Here is a 22,107-nt window from a genome sequence, read left to right as displayed (position 1 = left end):
CTGCGTGTGCGTTGCGCTCGTGGGCGCGGGGTGGCGCCCGGTGCACGCGGCGCTTTGCTCCATGGCATCTGCGGGCGCGCATACGGTGCGGGCGGAGAGACGGAGAACAAAATCCCGCACCGGCCCTCCATCACGACCAGTGTAGTTCAGTTCTGTTCTGTTCTGCCACCGCCACCGCGAATTGCTGGCTCGTGCGCCGACCGATCTGGATGCCTGTCGACGCGTGCCAGCCAGCGCCAACGGTACGCGCAGAAGCCGTTTCCTTGCATCTAGCGAGTGACCACGTGGATCTGCCATTCTTCACCCGGGAACCGATCGGAAAAGCCACGCACCCGTACGTTGGGGAAAAGGTGAAGGCGCGTCGTCGACCTCGGTCGCGGTTGTTCTTCTCTGTACTCCTCTGCTCTGGAGTCTGGAACCTACCAGAACCACATGCGTGCACGATTTGCTGGCTTTAGTATGGGTTCGCTCCGAAAGGAGGCTCCGGTTCATGTGGCCTCCACTCCACCCATAATAGCTGCTGCGTCACGCTGAGCTGGAGCACGGAATCTCCAGATCTTGCCCGGCGGAAAATGAAAAGGCCAACTCGGACGGACGTATTCCTGGATTCCTGCTGGATCCAGTTTCCAGTGAAAGCAGCGTTTTTTCTAACTTTGAGAGAGGCGTTTGGTTTGGATAGATTTATTATAAACCCATAAGCTTTTTCTATGGAGAGATTTATTATAAGTTTAAAGTTGTACTTAGTAATAATATTTCTTCCCTTAATTAATACTTTTTGTCCCTTTCTTTTTTTCTTCCCCTCCCACAGCCATCCTCTTTCCGCGCGTGACCGGCTGCCTGGCGCATGCATGCACCCCGCGCTCGCTGCATGCTCGCCCTGCCGAGTGCTCTACTGCTGCATGTAGCTCGCTGGGCGGGCTGAACTTTACACAAAATTCACATAAATTTTTACACAAATATCATACAAATATATATTGTTCGGTCCGGTACTCACACATAATAAAGTCCCACACAAACAAGCAAATCAATTATATTTATCGTCTACTGAACAACCCATGAGCTATTTTATTACGGAGTTAATTCATGTTTATATCTTTTTAGAGTATTTCATCCCCATCTTGGGCTATTTCATCACCATCATCCGTGGAGGCTTCGCTCGTAGGAATAAAATTTTCATCTTCGTCAACCAACTCAAACTCCCTATCCGCAAGAGCACTATTTCTAATGAAACTTATGCAGTGCCATGCATGATATAATTATTTTGTTTTGCTTTTTTTATAACTAGATACATTCACAATATTCTTCACTTCATTTTTAAAACCCCAAAGGACCGCTCGATGATATTTCTAAGGGAAGAATGAGCATGATTAAACATCTTTTTCTTACCTCATGGCATTGGTCCATTTCTGAAGCGTTCCCTCATCAGAGGTGACTAAATATGATACAAATATCAGTCCCAGGAGGCTGATAACATATTTATTACATCAGATGGTTCATTACCGTACAAACCGTCGAGGTAGCGGGCACTGAAGCGCCACTATCAAGAGAGACAACATAAGGACTACAAGCCAAACTAAAGTGCCAACGAAATTTAAGATAACATCATAGTCTTGCGCCATGGTAAGCTTCCTATGGAGACCCTGAACCACAGGCAAGGTTGGGTGCAGGACGGCGACCTACTCGACATCTTCAGGAACGAAGTTCGGATCCTCCTCTGTAAAAACTAGGCAAGAGTGAGTACATATGTACTCAACAAGTCCAACCACACCCACGGAGGGGAATAATAAAGATCATGCACAGGATATATCAAGGATAAGGCTAGTGTTCGTTTGCGATAAAGCGAGGTTTCACACATGCAAGGGTTCATTTAATAAAAGAGTTCTCTCAAAACATTTCTGTAGTGATCGAATAATAAGTGGGTTTGATCCTACACAGAGGATTCAAGTTTTAATGCTACCAGACTCCACATCCACAGTAGCTCATGACACAACCACCGGACACTTTCAAAACAACTCACGCCACAAAACCAAGCATCCCAAAATATCTATTGAAGTGACCATGTCGTAACTCGTCCAATACCGTGGACACGGCTATTCGAATAGATTTTACACTCTGCAGAGGTTGTACACTTTATTCACAAGTAGGGTACCGCACTACGAACACCTTAGTGTCGCTGCGGATCCTAATAAAGCCATTACCCACCTTAGCTGAATCTAACGAGCCAACACGGAAGCAACCATGGGGTTAGTGACCTATCAACAAAGTCATAACCGGAACATAACTCAGATAGATCGTATTCCTTCTCCATGATCTCCCATTGCTCACCAGCTCTCCTTTTGGCTAGCAGAACAACTAGTGGGGTTTATGCTAAGCCGTTGCCCACACAACGGTCGAGTGGTTGTACGATAAGTGGGTTAGGCAAGATGACACCTCAGTTTATCCTTACATTGACAAGACGGACATCTCCCAACCATGCTCAACCACAAAGGTACAAGCTCACCAGGGGCATTTCACACAGGAAACACCGTCCATCTCGTCAAGTTATATCTTTCTTTTATTTTTCCGAAATCCCGTTTTATCTTTTAAAACACTCACACCTTTATTTCCGATAAAGCGCGTTGTGATCATGGTTAAAATATAATAAAGGGAATAAAAGATTCTAAGCATCTCTAGCTGTAGTTAACGTCCAACAGAGCAGATCCTATATAGATATTAACTTAGGTCATCATGGAATAGTCATAGCAATCAAGGGGTGGCTATCCAACCATGTCTTGTAATAAAACAATGCATTTTATAAAACAAGCCAATAGATTGTGTTTATAAAACTGAGATAAATATGCATCAAAGGATGGGATTGGACTTGCCGTCCTCAAAGCTTTCCGGAAGCTCCTCCTCGAGGTACGGGTCTTCGGGCTCCAGCTCGTGGTACTGCTCCTCCTCGGTCACACCGTCAGCTACGACACACAAACAATCACACAATAAAAACAAAGTTCGCTGACGAGCTAAAAAAAGAAAGGGACATAGAGAGCTTCGATAAAAAAAAATAGAGAAGACTATTATATTTGTCGGATGTGGATCCTGAGACTTGGAGAAAATATTTGATGCGTGGTGGAGTTTGGAATCGATTCGGAATAAAATATCGCATGAACTGATGAGTTAAAGGTCATTTAGGGAGTAGTTTAAAAGGACGAGGACCTATTTATAATGAAATGAAGAGATAGAAGGAGCTCTGGTTAAATATTTGGGAGAGGGAGGTGGAGGGTTGCAGACTGCATAAGGAGAAAAAGTGGAGAGGGTTATACATAAGTCTGCCTTTCTTCTTCCTCGAGACAAAACAAGAGGGGGAGGGGAACGGTAGAATGGGGGGGGGCGGCCAGGCCATGGGCGCCGGTCCCCTGGTGCATGGCAACGCCCGGGGAGGAGGGGAAAACGGAGAGGAGGCTGAGGGTGTCCGATTCCGGCCATCACCTCGTGCGGAGACAGTCTACGGAGGGCTGTCCACGGGGATGGGTGGTGGCTGGCAATGGTGAGCGGTGGCGGCGAGCTGCAGTGTGAGGTAGAGGAGGGGAGGTGCTGGAGCGGTGTGGGCGGAGTGAGAGGTGGCTTGGGGTCTGATTTATAGGCCGAGAGGAAGAGGGGAGATGGCCGGCATGGGAGGGTCACGGGCAGTACAGGAACCTCGCTATTAATGACGGCCGGGATGCTCGGGGACAAGGCGCAAACTGCGAGGGCAAGGGGACGGGACGGAGACGGGCCGGCGCAGCAGCGGGCCGCACGCCGGCTTGGCGTGCACGGGCAGCAAGCATGCAGCGGCACAGCGAGTAGCAGCGGCTGCGGCGGCCGAGGCGTGACACAGGCGGCGTGATGCGAGCGCGCGTGCACAGCCAGCAACGGGGGCAGCGGCAGGTCGTGCGCTGACCCGCACGTGCGCGCAAGGAGCGGGCTACAGCTCGAGCAGGCAGCAGGCAGCACAGGGGAGAAAAAGAAAGAGAAAGCCAGTGCAGAAAAAAGAGCCTGGGAAAAAAAGTTAGAAGAGAGAAATGAAATGAATTTGAACAAAATATGAGAAAAGAAAAGAGGGGACACGCGCGCGGCACCGACGATCGCGGCCGGCAGGCGCACGCGGCCGACCGCGACACGATGGTGATGCGGCGGGACGGCGAGGCCGGTGGAAAAGGAAAAGGGATGGGCGGCTCCGCAGAAAAAGAGGAAGAGACTGCGCGATGTCGGGATGGCGAAAAATCGGCAGGTGGGCTTCGGGAGCTCGAGCGGCGGAAAAGGTTTAAAAGATTTTTAAGCGAGTGATTGGTAATGCAATTTAAATAAGATAAAAACGCGGGCGTTACAATTTCTATACTGGCTAAGATAATACTTTGTACCCTTGTATGGTGATAGATACCTCGGTCGGTTTGGATATTCAGAGTGCACCAAGTAAAACTTTCTTGAAAATCAAATTATCATCAATGAGTAAATGTGATTAAATAAAGAAGTAGAACAAACAATTAACAAAATTAGTATTGTACGTGAAGTTGAATGTGGAAATTTATCACCGTATTCGTTTCTAGCAATACTGAATACTCTCATGTCATGTACTAATCCAGGCGATCCCGCAACAACAAAAAGTAAAATTCAAATCGAAGTCACAAATACCCATCATATTCTAACTAGTGTATTCATGTCCCCCTATATATTGAACCACCACCTTATTTGCTAGGACAACAACTTTTATATGTGTCCTATCTATTGCTCCAATGGTATTGTTGAAGTAGGAAGCAAACCTAGATTGTTGTAATCTTTAGTGCACAGTACTAAATGTTGAATTCTTAGGCCTAATAATATATTTGGATAATTTGATCACACAAGCTAAGATATGGTCAAATTTTCTGCTCACTGTCTCCATTGGTCTCACAAAACGATCATCGGCTTATCTAACTGATTGAGGTGCTCCAACTACCCACAAGAACAATGCTAGAGCCTCCACATATATCATTTTTCTTGTAGACTTCAATCCATAAGATTTCACCAACAAATTATGCCATCTATCAAATAATGGTCTACTCATCCTAAACATATTGTAGCAACAGGTTCTATTGGCAAGTGTTTTCTCAACCCAGTCCATCCCTATTTCAGGGGCAACCCTATATGGTGCTTTGTTCACGTAAGTTTCATAGTAGATACCAATAATGAAGACTATTTCCATATGGAAACTGTCTGGTCCTTTTTCTCCTATGCTGAAGCATCTTCCAAATGTCACCCTCACTTGAAGAACTACTTGAATCCCCTTCAGCTTCAGAATTCGCATCAGCTTCATAATTCCCTTCAGCATCATTTTACAATAAAGACATATTAATCCAACAATAAAAAAACATTTCAAAAATTAAGTAAGCAACAAACAAAAAATATTTATAACTACGTAGACAAATTAAGTTCACAGCCACATAGACAAATTAAGTTCACAGCCCGACAAATTAAGTTCATCGCCACATAGACAAATTAAATTCACAATCATAAAGAAGATATAAGTACTACTTGACTTCTTGACAGCCACTTAAACATAGATTCCTAACTATATAACTTGTCATGAACACACATTCTCTTGCTCCAATTTAGCTTTCCTTCATTTGTTGGAATGGACTTGAAGACCACCCTGTTCTACTCATCTTTGAAGAACATGGTACATCCAAAAAGCTAAACAATGCCTGGTGCTGCCCTACACTCCACATCCAAGTCCATGCAGAACTACACATCAGCCCCTAATTTGTCCCTCTTTCTTGCTTTCTCCTCTTGTTTGGCCTTCAGGACAGCATAGTTCCTTTCCTCTACACTTTTCCACTTGTTCATCATTATGCTCATTATACTCATAAAACCTTATTTTGCTTTTTTTCCAGAACTTGAAGCTGTTGTGCTAGTACTAATTGACCTCCTCTTTCTCCCTGAACTCATAGGAATATCAAACTTGTCATTCTCTTCTTTTTCTTCTTCCTCTTTTTTTCCTCCTCATCTTTCTCTCCTGATATGGAGGTGACGGTTCAATCAACAGCCACATTCTTGAATATGATCTCAAGATGAGGGCAATAATCAGGCTCCCTATGGATTAGCTTATTCGACTCAGCTTTATTTTACTTGCCCTGCAGTATGACAAATAAATTCACAATCAGAGAAATATAGATCATCATAACAAATACTTTGAACAGGTAAACAAATGATATACCTTAAAGTTAGTCTTCCACCAGTGATGACTGGCTATTACTTTCCTATTACTTTCATATTAGAACCACGGTTAATACCACTAGAGTTGTTACACATTCTATAGAACAGGTAGAAATTGTTTGAGTATACCAACACGGTTCTTGAGTTGTTTCTTATCATGCCTCAAACTAGTTCTTGCATAATATTTGTCAGACACAATCTTATATTCTCTTCCACTCATAGTGCTACTGTTGCAATTCCCTGCTTCTATTTGGTCACACCACAACTGATACAAGGTGTAAAGATTTTCTTCTGACCAATCGACCTTGTCAGTGCACATATAGTAAAATAAAATAATATTGGAAATAAATACTAATATTTCTCCATGAACAACTCTAAAAACTGAATATCACCAATTACTGCAAGCATCAAACAACCTAATCCAAGGACCAAACAACCTACTACAAGCATCAAACAACCTACAACAAGCATGAAACAGCCAACTGCATCAAGGATTAATGTGAAGTGAAGGACAAACTTACATTGGAGCTCCCTTGGGCAACTTCTTCCACGTCGTCATCGTCATCGCCATCCCAATCATCAACAGCGTTGCCGCTGGCAGGCGCCAGGACTGTCCGAACCAGATCAAGCAGCGTGAGGTCCTACACGGGATCCACGACCAGATCCACGGGAGCTTGCTCCACGCCACCGCGTCTGCCAGTACCATGTCCACGTGGATGAGCTCCAAAATCCAGGAATCTTCGAGACCCTCACCAACCCGACCTCCTCCACGGCCACTTCGAGGAGATCGAGCAGCGTGAGGCGGGCGCACCGGCAGGATCCTCGTGGCGGCACCTCCACTTCGTGGCGCGGGTTGGAGGATCTGCTGGGAAATCTGCCTGCGAGTTGAGATCCAGCGCCGCCATGCTTCTCCGGGGACCATGGACAGCCGGATCCGAGGAAACCGCCTGAGAGAACAAATCGAAACCGGCAGCGGGACCAGGCTGCAAGAGGTACTCCGGGTAGCCGTCGTTTCCATCTCCGTCCATCTCCCGACGAGGTTGAAAATGGCAAGCAGGGGCGGAGGACCGTGGCGACGAGAGAGCTTTACGATGGGGCGCAGGGACGGACCGCGGCGGTGACGGCGGAGGATCTACGAGCGCGAGGGGCGGAGAGGCTGCGGGCGCGAGTGTGCGGGGTGCGGGGTAGTGAGGGAGACAAAGGTAGTGGGAGGAAAGAGGGATATTTTGGTGGGGCACACAGAAAATAAGATACCATAAGCATCCCTTGAAGGGGCTTACGGGCTTATGGGGCTTATGGGCATAAGCCTCACCGATAAACCCTTATATTTGGATAAAAAGAGACCTATTAGAGATTTTAAGCCCCACCAAACTAAATACCCTCTTAAACCCACATCAGCAAGGCGCGGGGGCAGCAATACTGGACACTTTCCTAGTGGGGAAACCGTTGTCTCGAGCGAGGCTTTAACCCCTTTTTTTAGCGAAAGCCTTAAATAAATCAATTAAGCACCAAAGGCATTGTAGCAGGCTGATGTGCTATGCAAAGGCCGATTGTAACTAGCATCACCATCACCATCTCGAATTATGGTTATCACATCATTTGCCTCCGCTGTTTGAAAAATCTTGTACGCTCGTTGCTCGTATAGATATTAATTACTTAATTAGTGTGCTGATGGCGATTGGATGTCACATGACACTTTCTCCAAAAGCAAACCAATAGACCAATGCATGGTAATTTTCTTCCCAACCACCAGAGCTAAGTAACGAAAGCCTTTGTTAATCGGTCAATTTCGGGTGTCTTTTTACGGCACATTCTGGTAGAGCTCAGTGCGTCGGCGGCGGGCATGCACGTCAAAGTAAAGAAAAGGTTGAATTCTGAGGATCGAATATGCCATCGCCCCTCGAGGCCTCAAGGCGCAGCGTCCTTTTCTCTCCTTTGTATTGTCCTTTCTTTAATACCCATGGGATCCCGATAGTAAAGAATCCGAGGATGTTGACGAGTTGACAGCATCGATTCTATGTCTAGCCAGAAGAATGTTCCCCACATCACATCCTTGGCACGAGAGGTTTTTATTCTTCATCGAGGGGAAGACCCTTTCTTATTCCCTGATGCTTCATGCTTGTTCCTCATTTTCTCCCCCATTTGCAATGAATTCACGCTGCTTCGTGGAGGATCAGATCTGATCTCTCACATGCCTACTCAAGAAAGGAATCCGGACGATCGTGCCAAGTGCCATTGGGCTGCGCATGTACCCTGAGTTTGTAGTGCTGTACACGGTTACTGTTTGGGCTGCTGACTCACCGTGCAAAGTGGGTCGTGCTACTCTCAAGTCTCAACTAGTAGAACTGCAAGTGGAAGTGTACCGTAGTACAGTACGTTTGGTGCATGTACAACTGCAGTAGCTCGTCTCTTGTCCAGTCCATGAGACAAAAAAAAAAAGAAGCAGGGCTAGCCGAGCGCGCGCGAGCTTGATTGGGGCCCGGCAGCGCGCGGTCGCGGCGCTGCTCCTCTCTCTTTCTTCCGCGTTGGGCCGTGTGGCCCCGGCGGGATGCAGGATCGCGCGCGCTCCGCGGGGCAAGAAAGGAAACGGCCCATCGGCCGAATATATAGCCCCCCCGGTGCGAGAAGCCCTCGGAGGGGCGTGGGCCGTGTCCATCGAACCCTTTCTCGGTGCCAGCAGCCCAAGCCGGATGGACCGCTGCAATACTGTTCTCACTGCTGGGCCTCATCGCAGATTGGGCTATCCAGAGCTTTGGCACTTCCTCTCTGGCTCCCTGCAATGCTTTTCTTTTTGAAAGAATCCTCTCTGCAATGTTTGGGACTTCGAGATTTCCCCTGGAATTGAACAAGGGAACCTAGCAAACTCTGAAAGCTGAACAAACTTTACCTGCAATTCTCGTGTTCACTTTAGAAAACCTCATACCACACGAAAGACGGTTGTGCACGTGTACTACAGCAATTCATTTCCTTTTTTCTCGTGCGGAAATGAGTAAACAAAAGACGGCAAAGAAATCCCTGGGAGCTGAATTTTGGGTGTTTTCACGTGTTCTTTATAGAAGCAACGCTACGAATAAAAGACGCAAAAGAAATCGCACAATCAAAAGAACGCTCTGGTACTTCCCTTTATACGTGTGAAAGATACAAAAGCTCAGGAACTCCTGCCTTCTACATGGGGCCGTTTTAAGTTGTGTAAACATAGACATCCCATTCTATCTGAGGAGCATCTTTTCCAGGTAAGGAGCGAACTGGTAACCTCCAAACGTGGTGACGACTTGAGACTTGGCGCTGGTCACGTAATTATGTGTAACTAATCCGCTAACTGCAAAAGCCACTTCCTCGCGGTCCAGCCACTAACCGGCCGCGTGGCAAACCGGCATCTATGGGCGCCAACAGGAAAATCACGGCGGTATCTCCGTGTCTCAAGTTCAAGACTGTTCCTTTCTTGTTCAAAAAGAAAAAAAGAGAGAGAGAGAAAAGGCTCAAGTGTTCCAGGAAACATTCAAGGCTGCTGCGCCCAATTTAGCTCTGACCAGCGACGGCCCTCTTTTAAAATATTTGAATTCGTTTTCTGCTTTTTGCGAGAAACCTAACTAGACCGCTGCAAATTTGGACCGGGAGGGAACACATCTTTTCCGGTGCAAGGAACGAGAGATGCGCGTCTTAGTTTTGTGCACTCGTCTTCATCTCATGATCTCATCGTGTGTGTCTTTTTCTAAGGCAGTGTTTTTCTTTCTCTGTCGTTGGCCGATGGCCGAGCGCTAAGCTATAAGACTGTTCCTAAAGCAGGGTCAGCTTCTTGAAGGCCGTCGACCAGACTCGGCCGGCTCGCGCCGCCTAGCTCGATGCGTCGTCTCGTCTGCTCTGACCGCGACACCACGAGCGGCCCGGGACGGGCGCGAGGTCAGTTTTAACAAAGACTAATGAATCAAAAGGTGCTTTTCAGATAAGCAAAGACCCGACCAATCGAAACGGGTCGATGCACTACATGTTTACCATCGTGCCACGAAAATCCGGTCACGGCTCTAACAAGAGAAATTTTTTTTACAAGGGCCAATTTTCCATAGGCTACTCGCCGAGTGGCTTGGCGCCATCGTACGTCCAAACTCGGCCGTCCGCTTCGTGGTTTGACGTTTGGCCGGGGCTCGTGCCGGCACGGCAGGGCGGGCACAGTATTTTTCCACGAGTATCATTACTGGCACGCTTGGAAGGCAGGCACCAAACTTATTATTGCTATCTTTCTGACTATACTGGGGTTATTATATTTTCAGATGGGAGGCGAACGGCATGATATTCCAAGCTAGTAAGCTTTCTTTAAGTGATTCCAGTGTTAGGTTCCAGTGCCTCTCATGCCAGTTTAGTTTTTTAATCCCTGCTTGACTTCACCTTTCGCCCTATTTATCTATGTCTATCTACCAGTAACCATTTCATCTAGTTCATGGGAATATCAAACAGATTGATTGATTTTTAATCTGATCATTATGAAAATTTCTGGTGAGGTGGCTTGCGTGTGTGAACGGGGGACGCCGGCAGCTGCATGTCACGTACCGAGCCGATGGGATGGCACACGTAGGCCGGCCGCAAACTATACGCCTTTTCTATCCCCGGGTCTCTTGGCCCCCAGTTGTTAATCGTGTAGTTCATTGTGGCCACACTTCTATGCTTGTTTTCTCCCGTTTTATCAGGGACCGCGGCGCCATAGTTTAGTCCGTAACCAGCTGCATTTATATACATCTGCAGGTCAATGAATAAGCCAAGATCTGGATTGCTGAAGCTGAATGCATCGCAGGCAACCCCACCCCCGCCAACCGGCCAATCAGGAGGCGATACCCGTCCACTTTCTAGAAGGGCCCGTTATAAAATGGGCTAGCTAGCGTGTCCCAGTCTTCCTCTAGCCTTCTTTATTTTCGGGTATAGTAGACCGCTGTTCAAAGTATTTGTAAATATAGTAAATCCCAAGGGAAGAAGGGAAGAGAAGAGAAGAGAAGAGCAGGACTAACTGCTCCCGGATACTTTAGCCCAGCGGGTTGCGAGGCCGGGTAGAAAGTCAGACCTCTCGGCTAAACGGAGTCTTATTCAGTGATGTGCGGCATTAAACTAAGCCATCTGGCGCGCCTGTTAGCCTGCCCCCTCCCGTTCTTCTCCTCTGACTTCGCTGGCCCCGGAGCTAGGGTTTCATCTTTCATGTGCGTCCGTCCATGGTCCATCCGTCCGCCAGTTCCGGATAGACTAATTAATTAATTAATTATCTCCGTGGCTGTCATTCTCACCGCACAGGAAAACAGATGGTGCATTCCTCTCAACATTCCTTTTCTTTAGGCGCTCCTTTTACCGCTGCTGCGTTCTCTGCATTCTTTTTTTACCGCGTCATGGCCGCCACTTGACTCGAGCAAGCATCAACGGCCAAATCAACCACTACAAGTACTGAGCTAGCCCAGCGAGCGATGCTTATCACCGTCGTGAGTCGTGATGCGCGGCCAATTGGGCCCGGTTGCCTCCCAGCTGCGGGACTGCGCGCTTAAACTAGTGGCCGCGTGGATGGTCCCGTGACCGGGCGCCCGCCCGGCGATCCAATCGCCGGTGGCCGGGGTTGGTTTTAACTAAGACCCAGTGGGGGCGGGTAACATCAGAGCTGAGCTCACGTCCATCGCCGGGGGTCCTAAAAAAACTCGGCGGGAAGAAAGCGAGCAAAGGAGAGATTCCTTCCCGCCCCAACTTGGCCTCCGGCATGTGCAGGTCTTTTTAAAAAAACCCCGGCGAGCGATCCTCCATCGGGACGCGCGGTAGGTATCAGCATTCGGCAGAGAGAGCAGCAGCTAGTCGCCCTCCTTCCCAAGCAACGAGACGATTCCTCTGGCCTCCGCCAGGGAAAGGCATCAATCAGGTCAAGCCCAACTGGTTCCCCTTTTTCTTTTTTTCCTTCTTTTCTCCATCATGTGCCACCACCTCAACTTCCATTTTGGAAACAAGATTTTGAACCGGTCCGGCCGGAAAAAGATGTAGATATACTACAATAGCCCGAGTTCCGATCAGCCGGAGGCTTATTTTTAGCCCAAGTTGCGAGATCGATGACAGTGCTTAGGGCAATAAACAAACACGGGCGACACATCACCCGAGGCCACTTGTACGCCGCTCCGGCCTCCGGCACTGCTGCGCTGGGGGCTCTGGAGAAGGCGCAGGGAAATTTCTCAGGGAGGGGTCGCCCGTCGGTGCGCGGGGGCACGTGACAGCGATACGCCCGGAGGCCAAGATAATCTTTGCATCGTTCTTGGTCTCGGTTTCGGGGAGTTTTATATGGCCGCGAGGGTTCAATTATTATCGAGTTCCTCTTCTCTCTCTCTCTCTCTCTCTCTTCCTCTCATGTGTTGTTAAGCTGTTAAGCGGCGAAGCTAAAAAGGGGTGCTCGTCTGCTGCCCTGAAGGCTGGTCAAGTACGCTTCCGAATTAAAAGCGCTCCGGCCTGCCTGCTCTCTCCTCCACGGCCGGCCGCGTCCCCTCCGCCCTCGCTCCCCGCATTTCTTGATTTCTTCTTCCACCGGGAACAATGTCTCCGGCGCCGAGCTCGCATCAGTCGCAGATCAATTCGAGGTAACAACTGCCGCTGGGGCTTCCGTTTCTCTGGATGATCTTTGCTGTTGCCGCGGTTCAGTTCGGAGTGGGCGGCGCCTGATTTGTGTTTCCCTTTTTCTGGGGGAAAAAATGAAATCTTGGCAGGAAGGAGAAGCGCATGAGGAAGGTGGACACCTTCGCGCCGCACAACGACGGCCACCAATGGAGGAAGTACGGCGAGAAGAAGATCAACAACACCAACTTCCCCAGGTCCGAACGGATGGACATCTATATTCTATCTTTTTGTTTCGTTTCGTCCTCGTTTGTTCCTGAAAAAAAAATCTGCATCTGCCCGTGTTTTGAGAAATCTACCACGACCGGCAAAGAATCCACCTTTATTAGCCACAACCTTCTTTCACTTTACTCCCATTTACCGCATCCAAATCGGCCGTACCGTAATATACAGACAAATTTGAAGAAATGTTTGAAGCCAAAAGAAAAGCTGGATCTTTTCATGGTCATTTCGCTCACAAGTTTGATTTCCTCCCCCACGTTTGCTGCAGATACTACTACAGATGCACCTACAAGGACAACATGAACTGCCCGGCCACGAAGCAGGTGCAGCAGAAGGACCACAGCGACCCGCCATTGTACGCGGTCACCTACTACAACGAGCACTCGTGCAACAGCGCCTTCCTCCCCCTCTCCCCCTCCGAGTTCCAGCTGCAGACCTCGTCGGGGAAGGCCGTCTCCATCTGCTTCGACTCGTCGTCCGGGCCGGCGGCGCAAGAACCACCGTCGGTCGCGGCGGCGGCGGCGGCCACCAATGCCAGCGGCGGCTCGCCCTCCTCCAGCGCCGCGGCGCGGCGAGGCACGCCCCCGGAGATCAGCAACCCACCCGTGCTACGGCGGTCGGAGACGTACCCGTGGGGCGCGGGCGCCGTGGAGCAGAAACCGGCGTCCTGCAGCACCGAGTGCCACGACGCGTTCGCGGGTGGCGCCGGCGCAGTGCCGGAGGAGGTGGTAGATGCGGGCAGATTTGGGTCTATCAGGTTCTTCCATTTTTTGTAAATTGATCGGTGGAAGGCAATTGATTTTACTTCAAGAAACTAATATGATACAGATGTCTTTTTTTTTCTTTTTGTTCCTTTACGTGCCGAAGAGTACTAGAGATTCGCATGTTACTTTTGTTCTCTTGGTTCAAAAAACGAAATACCACTGCTAATTTAAGTCCAGTTCATCTCTGCAAGCTGTGCCATTAATTTTGTTCCGGTAACTAATGTGTATAGAGTGAAAAAAAACCTGTTCCCAGCAAATATGAAGTGGGATTACAATCTGACCACACAGGGTGAAAAGGGTGCCGAATTAGACAGACGCAGCATGGCCACAAATAGTTTTCTTTTGCATAGGTGATGGTGCAAAGTTTCTGCATTTTTAAAAAGACATGTAAAGGACGACTCCCTGAAGAATATGACCATGGGACTAGGACGAGCAGTCGAGCACAATCTTATCTTCCTCCAAGCCATATTTTGTGCGCTCCGCGTCTGTAGTATCATGAAGGTGTTTTCTTTTTTTTTAAAAAAAAAGGGATCACGAAGGAGGTGCAGAATATAGTGACTGCTTTGTAATTTACCATCAGAGAGAGGGCCATCGCCCATCAGGAATTCAGGATGCCCAGCCACGGATCCAGAAGCCAATGAGGAAATTAATAAAAGAACAAGGTCGCCTTACATTAGTTAGAAAAGGAAAGTGATGCAAAGATTCACATGAGTTTGATTCCTCAAGTTCTTTCAGAACTCGGGTTTAGAACCGCCCGGGTTTTGTCGAAACAGCTAGGCTTTACAGACATGCTGAAAAAGGAAAAAGCATATCAGATGAAACAAAATGTTCAGGGTCTGAAGACAACCACGGCATCAACAATTGCTAACTCCATTCAATCTCCACAAATGAGAGTGAGTTTTTTTTTTATATGCAAACGAGAGTGAGTTGATGCACTGGTGCTTGTTGTGTTCAGTGTTACCCTCCGCTTCCATTTTGCTTCTTTTCCTTTCTTTTATTTATCCCCAGGCTAATGCTTGTTTGGGCTAAGAAAGAGCAGCGGCCCCAGCCCACTGATAAGCCCAACGAGGCCCACAGTTAAGAGAGCCCAGCCCACGTAGAATACGCAGACGGTGCCAGACTGCTGTTGAAAGTAGAAAATAAAGAGCGAATGAACAAATTATTTATTTATTGATTGAATGAACAATATGATTATATATTTATATATGGTGAAGGGTGTGTTCAAAAGACATATTCCTTGGGGATTCAGATCTTTTCGTGAAAGGTCCACAAATTTTCGTGAAAGATCATATATATCTACTAAGAGGTATCTCTCTATGAAGAGGTGCAAACTAATTAATCATTAATATAAACTTAATTCTAACGCTTCTCCTGATCAATTAGCTTCTTGTAACCATTGTTCAATCATCCTTCATTATTGTATGGGAAAAACTCCTCCAAAAATTCTGTGGAAAAAATCTGAGAAGAAACCAAATCGTATATTTATATGCCATTAAAAAGTCTTTAAAACCTAGTGGGAAAATATAAGAAAATAATATAGCATATATAGATTATTGTCTCATCCCAAACTCATATGAGAAAACCTCGAAATGAGAAAATTATAAGCAAGTTTTCCAATAATATGATATGCGGATCATATACAAATAACCTTCCCGAAATCTAATGGGAAAATATGAGGAGGAATAATATGCCTTTGATATCCCTTAAAAACTTTTGTAGGGAAAATAGAAGATATGACATCCAATATATCTTAAATATCACCTTTAAAAACCCCGATGGGGGAAAATAGGAGATATGACATATATTCTTGTATTGATATTGCCTCATTAAAATTTTTATGAGAAACCATTCAAGGAAAAACTCATATATAGAAAAGGAGTACAATATGATGTTTGAACAGGTTATACCGATTTTAGATTTTAGAATTACACTTCTATAATGTAGTAGTTTGTAATAACTTTGTAGTGAATCTCACAACATTATCTTATCATCTAATTTTGCAAGATGTTTAACAATAGATTTAGTAATACTGCTTTTGTATAACCTTTTATCATCTAAGCAGTACGAGTCGTATTATCATTGTAGATGATAGAACTGATTCGAAGGAATCACAATTAATAATTCAGTAAAATTATATGAATATATATAATGCTTTGGAATGACAGATGAAGTTACTATTAGAATTTATTTTTATAACTCCAATGTAAATTTCATTACCATAACATCAGTAGTCTGACAATATGAGGATTAATTAGCCAGTTTTTTTTTATATCCTACTTCTGTCACATCTTGATTTATTCCTAATAAATCAAAATATTTTTTGTACTATTTGATATATGTGGATATCCTCTTTGACTCCCACCTATATGGTGTTATTAAGTTGTTGCGCTATCTTGAGCTATATCAAAATATCTACAAATGCAGTATTAGGCCTATCGCAATTTGTAGGATACATAAGCATTTTGATGGCACTAAGAATGTCATCCCACGGTCTTTATAGAAAATGATCCATCTTTAGGGATTGGCTGACCACAAGTGTTGATGGATATAATCTTGAATATTGGTGTACAATATTAATTGTATATTGGTAAACTGTTGTACATGCTTAAGTTGTAGAGTTAAGTACAGTTTGGTTTTACCCAAATTTCAACTCAAAATCCATATTAAAATGATTGCTTGCTTGCTTGTGTGTTGAGATGATAAAATTCATTTTGAAATTTCTTTATATACACACATATGCAATCATATTAAAATAATTCATGCATGAAAGATACTCATTTGGTTAGTTGTACCACATCAACTAAAAGTCCCCATAACTTGATTTATACATAATATATGTTGCAACTTCAATTTTGATTTAGAAAACAAAATCCATTGTATATATGAATCTATCAAACATAATATATGTTGCAACTTTAATATATTATGTTACAAACATAATATATGTTGCTAACGATTGAATATGGGAATATAATTTTTACACATACCATACGGGTATATTGCTCACTCTCTGCGTGAAACCATGTACTACAAGTTCTCGCTATTTCACCACCTTGCTTTCATAAAGAATGCAATATGAGAAGATATTTCTATCCTGAATACTTCTCATCATTGAATGAGAACACTTCTCCCTAATTTTCAGCTTTGATTTGATCAAATTTTGAGTGTTTCGACACTCTGCCTAGGACTTTTGGTCTGAATCCATCTAATGATAATTTTGATAAGGAGTATATATCAATAATTTGTAATCTTTGTATGATTGATTCGATAGAACCCACAATATAGCTTGTGAAAATATCCACCCTCCAGAACTCTATCTCATTTCCCACGATGATGGAGTTAGGGTGTTCCATTGACCCAGTGCCTGAATTTATGTGCACTGGGCTTTTAAATGTTAAGCAACATTCATAGGCTTTGGATATGAATATCCACAAAGTGTTAACAACATGCATAATGTTGATTCGCATTTACCATCCTGGAGGATCCCTCCCCTATTTTCGTTGATGCTTGAAATAAGCTATATCCCTAATTACCATACTTCTCGCCCTCTTATTTTGACTTGGGAGCTGAGTGATTTGTTAGGTACTCCACTCTTTCTGGTACATTATCAATAGAGATCAGATATGATGATACTTTTGATAAGTAAATGCATTTGGCAGACTATTTGTAATGTGCTACAAATATAAGATGTTCTGAATTGTGCTTCAGATATTCTTTAGTGCGTACGTGGATCTGAGAATTGAATTTATATACCATTCACTTTAGATTTATGGTATTATATATATGGTATTTATCTCCCCCTAATGCCAGAAATTACCCTCAATAGTGCTGTAAATTAATCCTGCATGAGCGATCAAAAGTACTTATGATGGATAATAATACCTCTTATAGATCCTCAATGCCATTAATGTATACTGAGGTGGTGATCTCGATGTGTAAAACATATCCGACATGCAGATAAGAAATATTTGGCTGAGGCCAAAACTCCATGTACTAACTGCAACGGAGGGAGCTGGATGATTGTAGTCTAACAAATTTGTTATAATAATATGGTGTGTAACTCCGTATTTGCCAAGATAAATTGCAATTCTATTTCATGAGATTCAAATAGCCAATAATTAATATGGACATAGAGTACTCAATGTTATAGTTCTCAAAATCAAATAATTCCATGAGATTGGATTTGATTCCTTGTCCGGGATAATTTGATCTAATTAAAATACGAGCAATTATCAAAAGACTAAAGGCCCCTACGGAAGATGAAAACGGTAACACATGTGAAACTATTTTTGAATACGTTAACAAGCATTTTAGAGTAACTACATCCATTAAATGGCTCATTTTTCAAGTTTTTAGATAATAGAATCTTAAAACCAATTCCCTTATGACACATGAGGTGTACATAGAATCTGAGGACTACAAAAATATATGCCATGATCAATAATATTGATAATATTTTTTCTTATTATTCTTTATGCGAAATGGCCAATACTATCATGCCATGTCTTCTATTAAGATTGAAAAATTATTTTGCACGCAACATGTAATATGGGATTGATGTATGCATAATACACTCCAGATGCTATGAAAAGATTTTTTATAAGTATTTTAGTTTTCATATCCATTATACCAAGTTGAGTGATGATATTTCATCATCACCCTTAGTATTAGATTTCAATATGAAATCATATAAATGGATATCGTGAAAAACATATCGCGGTATTGAATATCCGTAAGGAGAGTATGATCTCTACGTCAATTAGCTGTGCAGTGCTCCACTAAACAAATTTTCTTTTCTATTTGGTTGGATCCAAATTAATTTTAGTATGAATTTTAACTCATACAAGATATAAATATCATGTATAATTATATGATATCTATGATGGACAATATACTACGCGTAGTAGTATAAAATTCAACTAATGTTAATTCCAGGATAATATGGAGACTTTTGTGGTATCATTTGTTGAAGTGAGCTTCAAACTTATCCTCTGAAACTCGACTACCTCCAATGGATTGGTGGAATGATTCAACCAAATATTTAATTTAGTATGCATGTAAGCTATACAACCACACATTTGGACAAGTGTGAGACTGGCCATTACTGACATCATATGTGTTTTAGAGATCCATTGCTTTATAAATTACCGTTCAACTTAAAATCATGATAGATGACTAAGAAAACAATTACTTATATTTTAGACAATACTACATTCTTTGTTGGCAATTCCGAATGAAATTGCAAAAGTTGATGGACCTTGCTCCTATGAATACTCATCTTTTTTTTAAAAAAAATGATTAGATGGAACACACGATGTTGCATGTGTGGTATTTTAGGAATGGGTTGGCACATTTTTTGGGTAGAGCTATGGTGATAATGGTGTCATGAGCATCCCATTGGTATCATTCATATCTAGTGCCTGTACTGAAGAATTAATCCCATTTGATACGAGTTCAGGGAAAAAATTTCCATTATGGAAACATTAGCCATATCCTACACGAGTTGATCATGTATATAATTAATTTACTTTGACCGTAAATTACATAGCATACAATATTGATGTGCATATTTTTTAACCAAGGCGATGCTTGATTATAAGAGGACTATCCAATAATTGATAAAGTGACAAAAGATCACTGCTATTGTTTTGAACTCTATTCTATAATAAATAGATGATGCAATGATCATTGTCAAAATATAGACTCAATTTATTTGAGTGAAGACAGTCACCAAAATATATTGCACAATTTTCTGCTATTTAACTAAGCAAAATGATTTGAATTCAAGATGAGTCTTGACTTTATATATGCAAATTTTATAGATCCAAATGCTTCTTGGTCTACGTGTAGTTAACAGGCGATAAAAATCATTGCTATTATCAAATGTGAATAATAGTCGTAGTCTAGATATCAACTGTGTTATTATGTACTTGCAATTTAACACATTAAATGTAGTCACCTAAATGGTGTAGACCTCACATTAGTGGACGAGAAACTCGTTGGTATAGGCATAGTTTGGCGTCATCGCAATAGATACCTTAGACTCCACTCATATGTGCTATATTAATAGGGGTGGTTACCATGTTGGTGTAGATCTTATTTAATTCATATTCAAAATTGGGTACGCACTTTGAGGATGATCACTGTATGATAGTGTAGATCCCGCAGTAGTATTATAATACTACCTTGTATATGGCCAATATGAAATATGAATTAAGATAATCACTGAAAAGAAAGGCGTAATCATTAATCATCCCAAACTTTAATATTGGATACACACGTTGACGACAGTCTGTATATATATCCCACAGTAGTAATAAGGTACTACCTTGTGTATGTCCAATATATAACATTTTGAAATTTTATTTGTACAAAATCATGAGGTGACACTTATCTTTTGGATATAATTTCACTTAAATTAAGCATATTATTATATGATATTTGGTACTTAATTAAGTTGATTTATTTAATTAAGCTTGTTAGGTATTTTCAAGCCTTTACCACGGATTGGAAACTCTGGTTCTGACCGTTGAGGCACTTTTGCCGCTGTTCTCTCTCTTTTTTTTTCTTTCTGTGCATTGGTCTTCGATTCTCGTGAATCTATTCTTGCAGTGGCCAAAGCATTAAAGTACTGCTGCAAGTCGTGGATTAGCAATGCAAGATAAAGGAAGAAACAAAATTGAAGAGACAGGTTGAGAAGAAGGCCGGTAGTCTTCTATTCTTCTGTTCTTGGCCTGGGCGATTGGCTTTTGTTCATTATCTCGCGAAAACCGACGTCTCGGCAACTCGTCTGTAGGAATGTTGTCGTGCTGCTTGCAGGATGAATGCATGTACAGAAACACCGCCGTGTTCTATACGGTGGCCGTCGATGTCATCCGTGAGCGTCGTGAATGCCGTGGCGCGACAAGAACACCTTTTCTCAATCGTCGTGGATCTTCTTGTTTCCTGGTCGGAGGCTTGCCGCTGTTCTTCTTCCAATGGCTGAACTCTGCGTAGGATGCAGAATTGCCGTTGTTGGTGAAGCCATAGGAGGAGACGTGTCGCCCTGCATCAAAAGTGAAGAAGTTTATCTCCAATCCCTGCCCTCTCTGGCCTGTGTTCGGGAGGACGACGGCGAGTTCGTGGACGATGAAGTTGATGGCGCCCGTCGTCGTGGCCGCTGTTCTTGCGATCTTCTTCTTGGCCCAGCATGTCGCCTGCGAGCGGCCGCCGTTCTTCCAATCTTCTTCTTGGCCCAGCGAACTCCATGAGAGCATGCCAGTGTTGAAGATGCAGCATGCTTCTTCGTTCGTATGTTCTCGATCTCAGTGGAGAGCGATATGTGGCTGATAACGTATTGAAAGTAGAAAATAAAAATAGAATGGAATCAACAAATAATTTATTAATTGGTTGAATGAAGTATAATTACATATTTATATATAACCCCTTTGCGAAGCCCCTTCGCGAAAGGTGCAGAAACTTTCATGAAAAATTATATCTATTTATAAAAAATATCTCTTTACGAAGGAGTGCAAACTAGTTGATCCCTCGTATAAACCTAGTTCCAACAACTGCTACGTTCGACCTTCGCAAACTCCACCGGAAGCACACTGCTACATTTGTGCCCCTGTCTTCCGCCACCTCGCCAGTTTCCGGTGTCTCCGGCGAAGCGCCGCCGCACATTGTGGAGGAATCCCTCGGCGTCCTCCAGCTTATGAACGAGGGAACAGCGGCGACCCTGCTCCTCGCTGATGCGTCGTTGCTCCCCGCGACGGCGGCAGTGCGGTGCAATGACGTCGTCTATGACGAGGCCAACGATCTCAGCCTCCGCATGTAGTCCGCCGGCGCCAACGCCAAGAACGAGAAGCTCCCGACCATCGCGTCCTAGAGCTAGGAATGTCACAGGGGCAAATGTTACACATAAATCCGATGAGGGGGGCAAGAGTTGATGCACCATCAGTTTAGCAAGGAGGCCGGCAGATGAAGAAAGCGCAATAGTGGAAATCCGATGGCTCGAGATTGCTCATTGCGAACTTACCTCCAAGTGAAAAGATATCAAGTGAAAAGCAAACTTCGCATATTCAGAGAACTGAAGAAAATCGCAGCATCGATTGATAACCGCATTCGGTCTCCACTAACGAATCAGTGCTTAGATGCGAACCATCCAAAATCCAGAACAACCGCTGAAGCATATGTAAGTGTAATAAGGGCCAGTTTGGCACGGCTCCCCGCTCCCGATTCTCGCTGAGAATCCAAGGATCCGTGCCAAACAACGTTTCTTGGGGAGCGATTCTTCCTGGGAGCTAATGGAATC

The 22,107-nt window shown here is 44.2% G+C and overlaps 1 protein-coding gene across 1 annotated transcript; it reads left to right on the top strand.

The window, feature by feature from the left end:
* The first annotated feature begins 11,822 nt into the window (after positions 1–11,822).
* Positions 11,823–13,901, top strand: LOC112873767 (probable WRKY transcription factor 35). Its single transcript, XM_025936817.1, has 3 exons — positions 11,823–12,794; positions 12,921–13,025; positions 13,319–13,901. Exons 1-3 carry the CDS (start codon positions 12,751–12,753, stop codon positions 13,824–13,826), a joined length of 657 nt encoding a protein of 218 aa, XP_025792602.1. The 5' UTR covers positions 11,823–12,750; the 3' UTR covers positions 13,827–13,901.
* The last annotated feature ends 8,206 nt before the right edge of the window (positions 13,902–22,107 follow it).

Source organism: Panicum hallii, chromosome 9 (assembly GCF_002211085.1).
Source record: "Panicum hallii strain FIL2 chromosome 9, PHallii_v3.1, whole genome shotgun sequence".
In the NCBI taxonomy this organism is placed as follows: Eukaryota; Viridiplantae; Streptophyta; class Magnoliopsida; order Poales; family Poaceae; genus Panicum; species Panicum hallii.
Note: the sequence above shows the minus strand (reverse complement) of the source record. Positions and strands in the feature narration are given on the sequence as shown.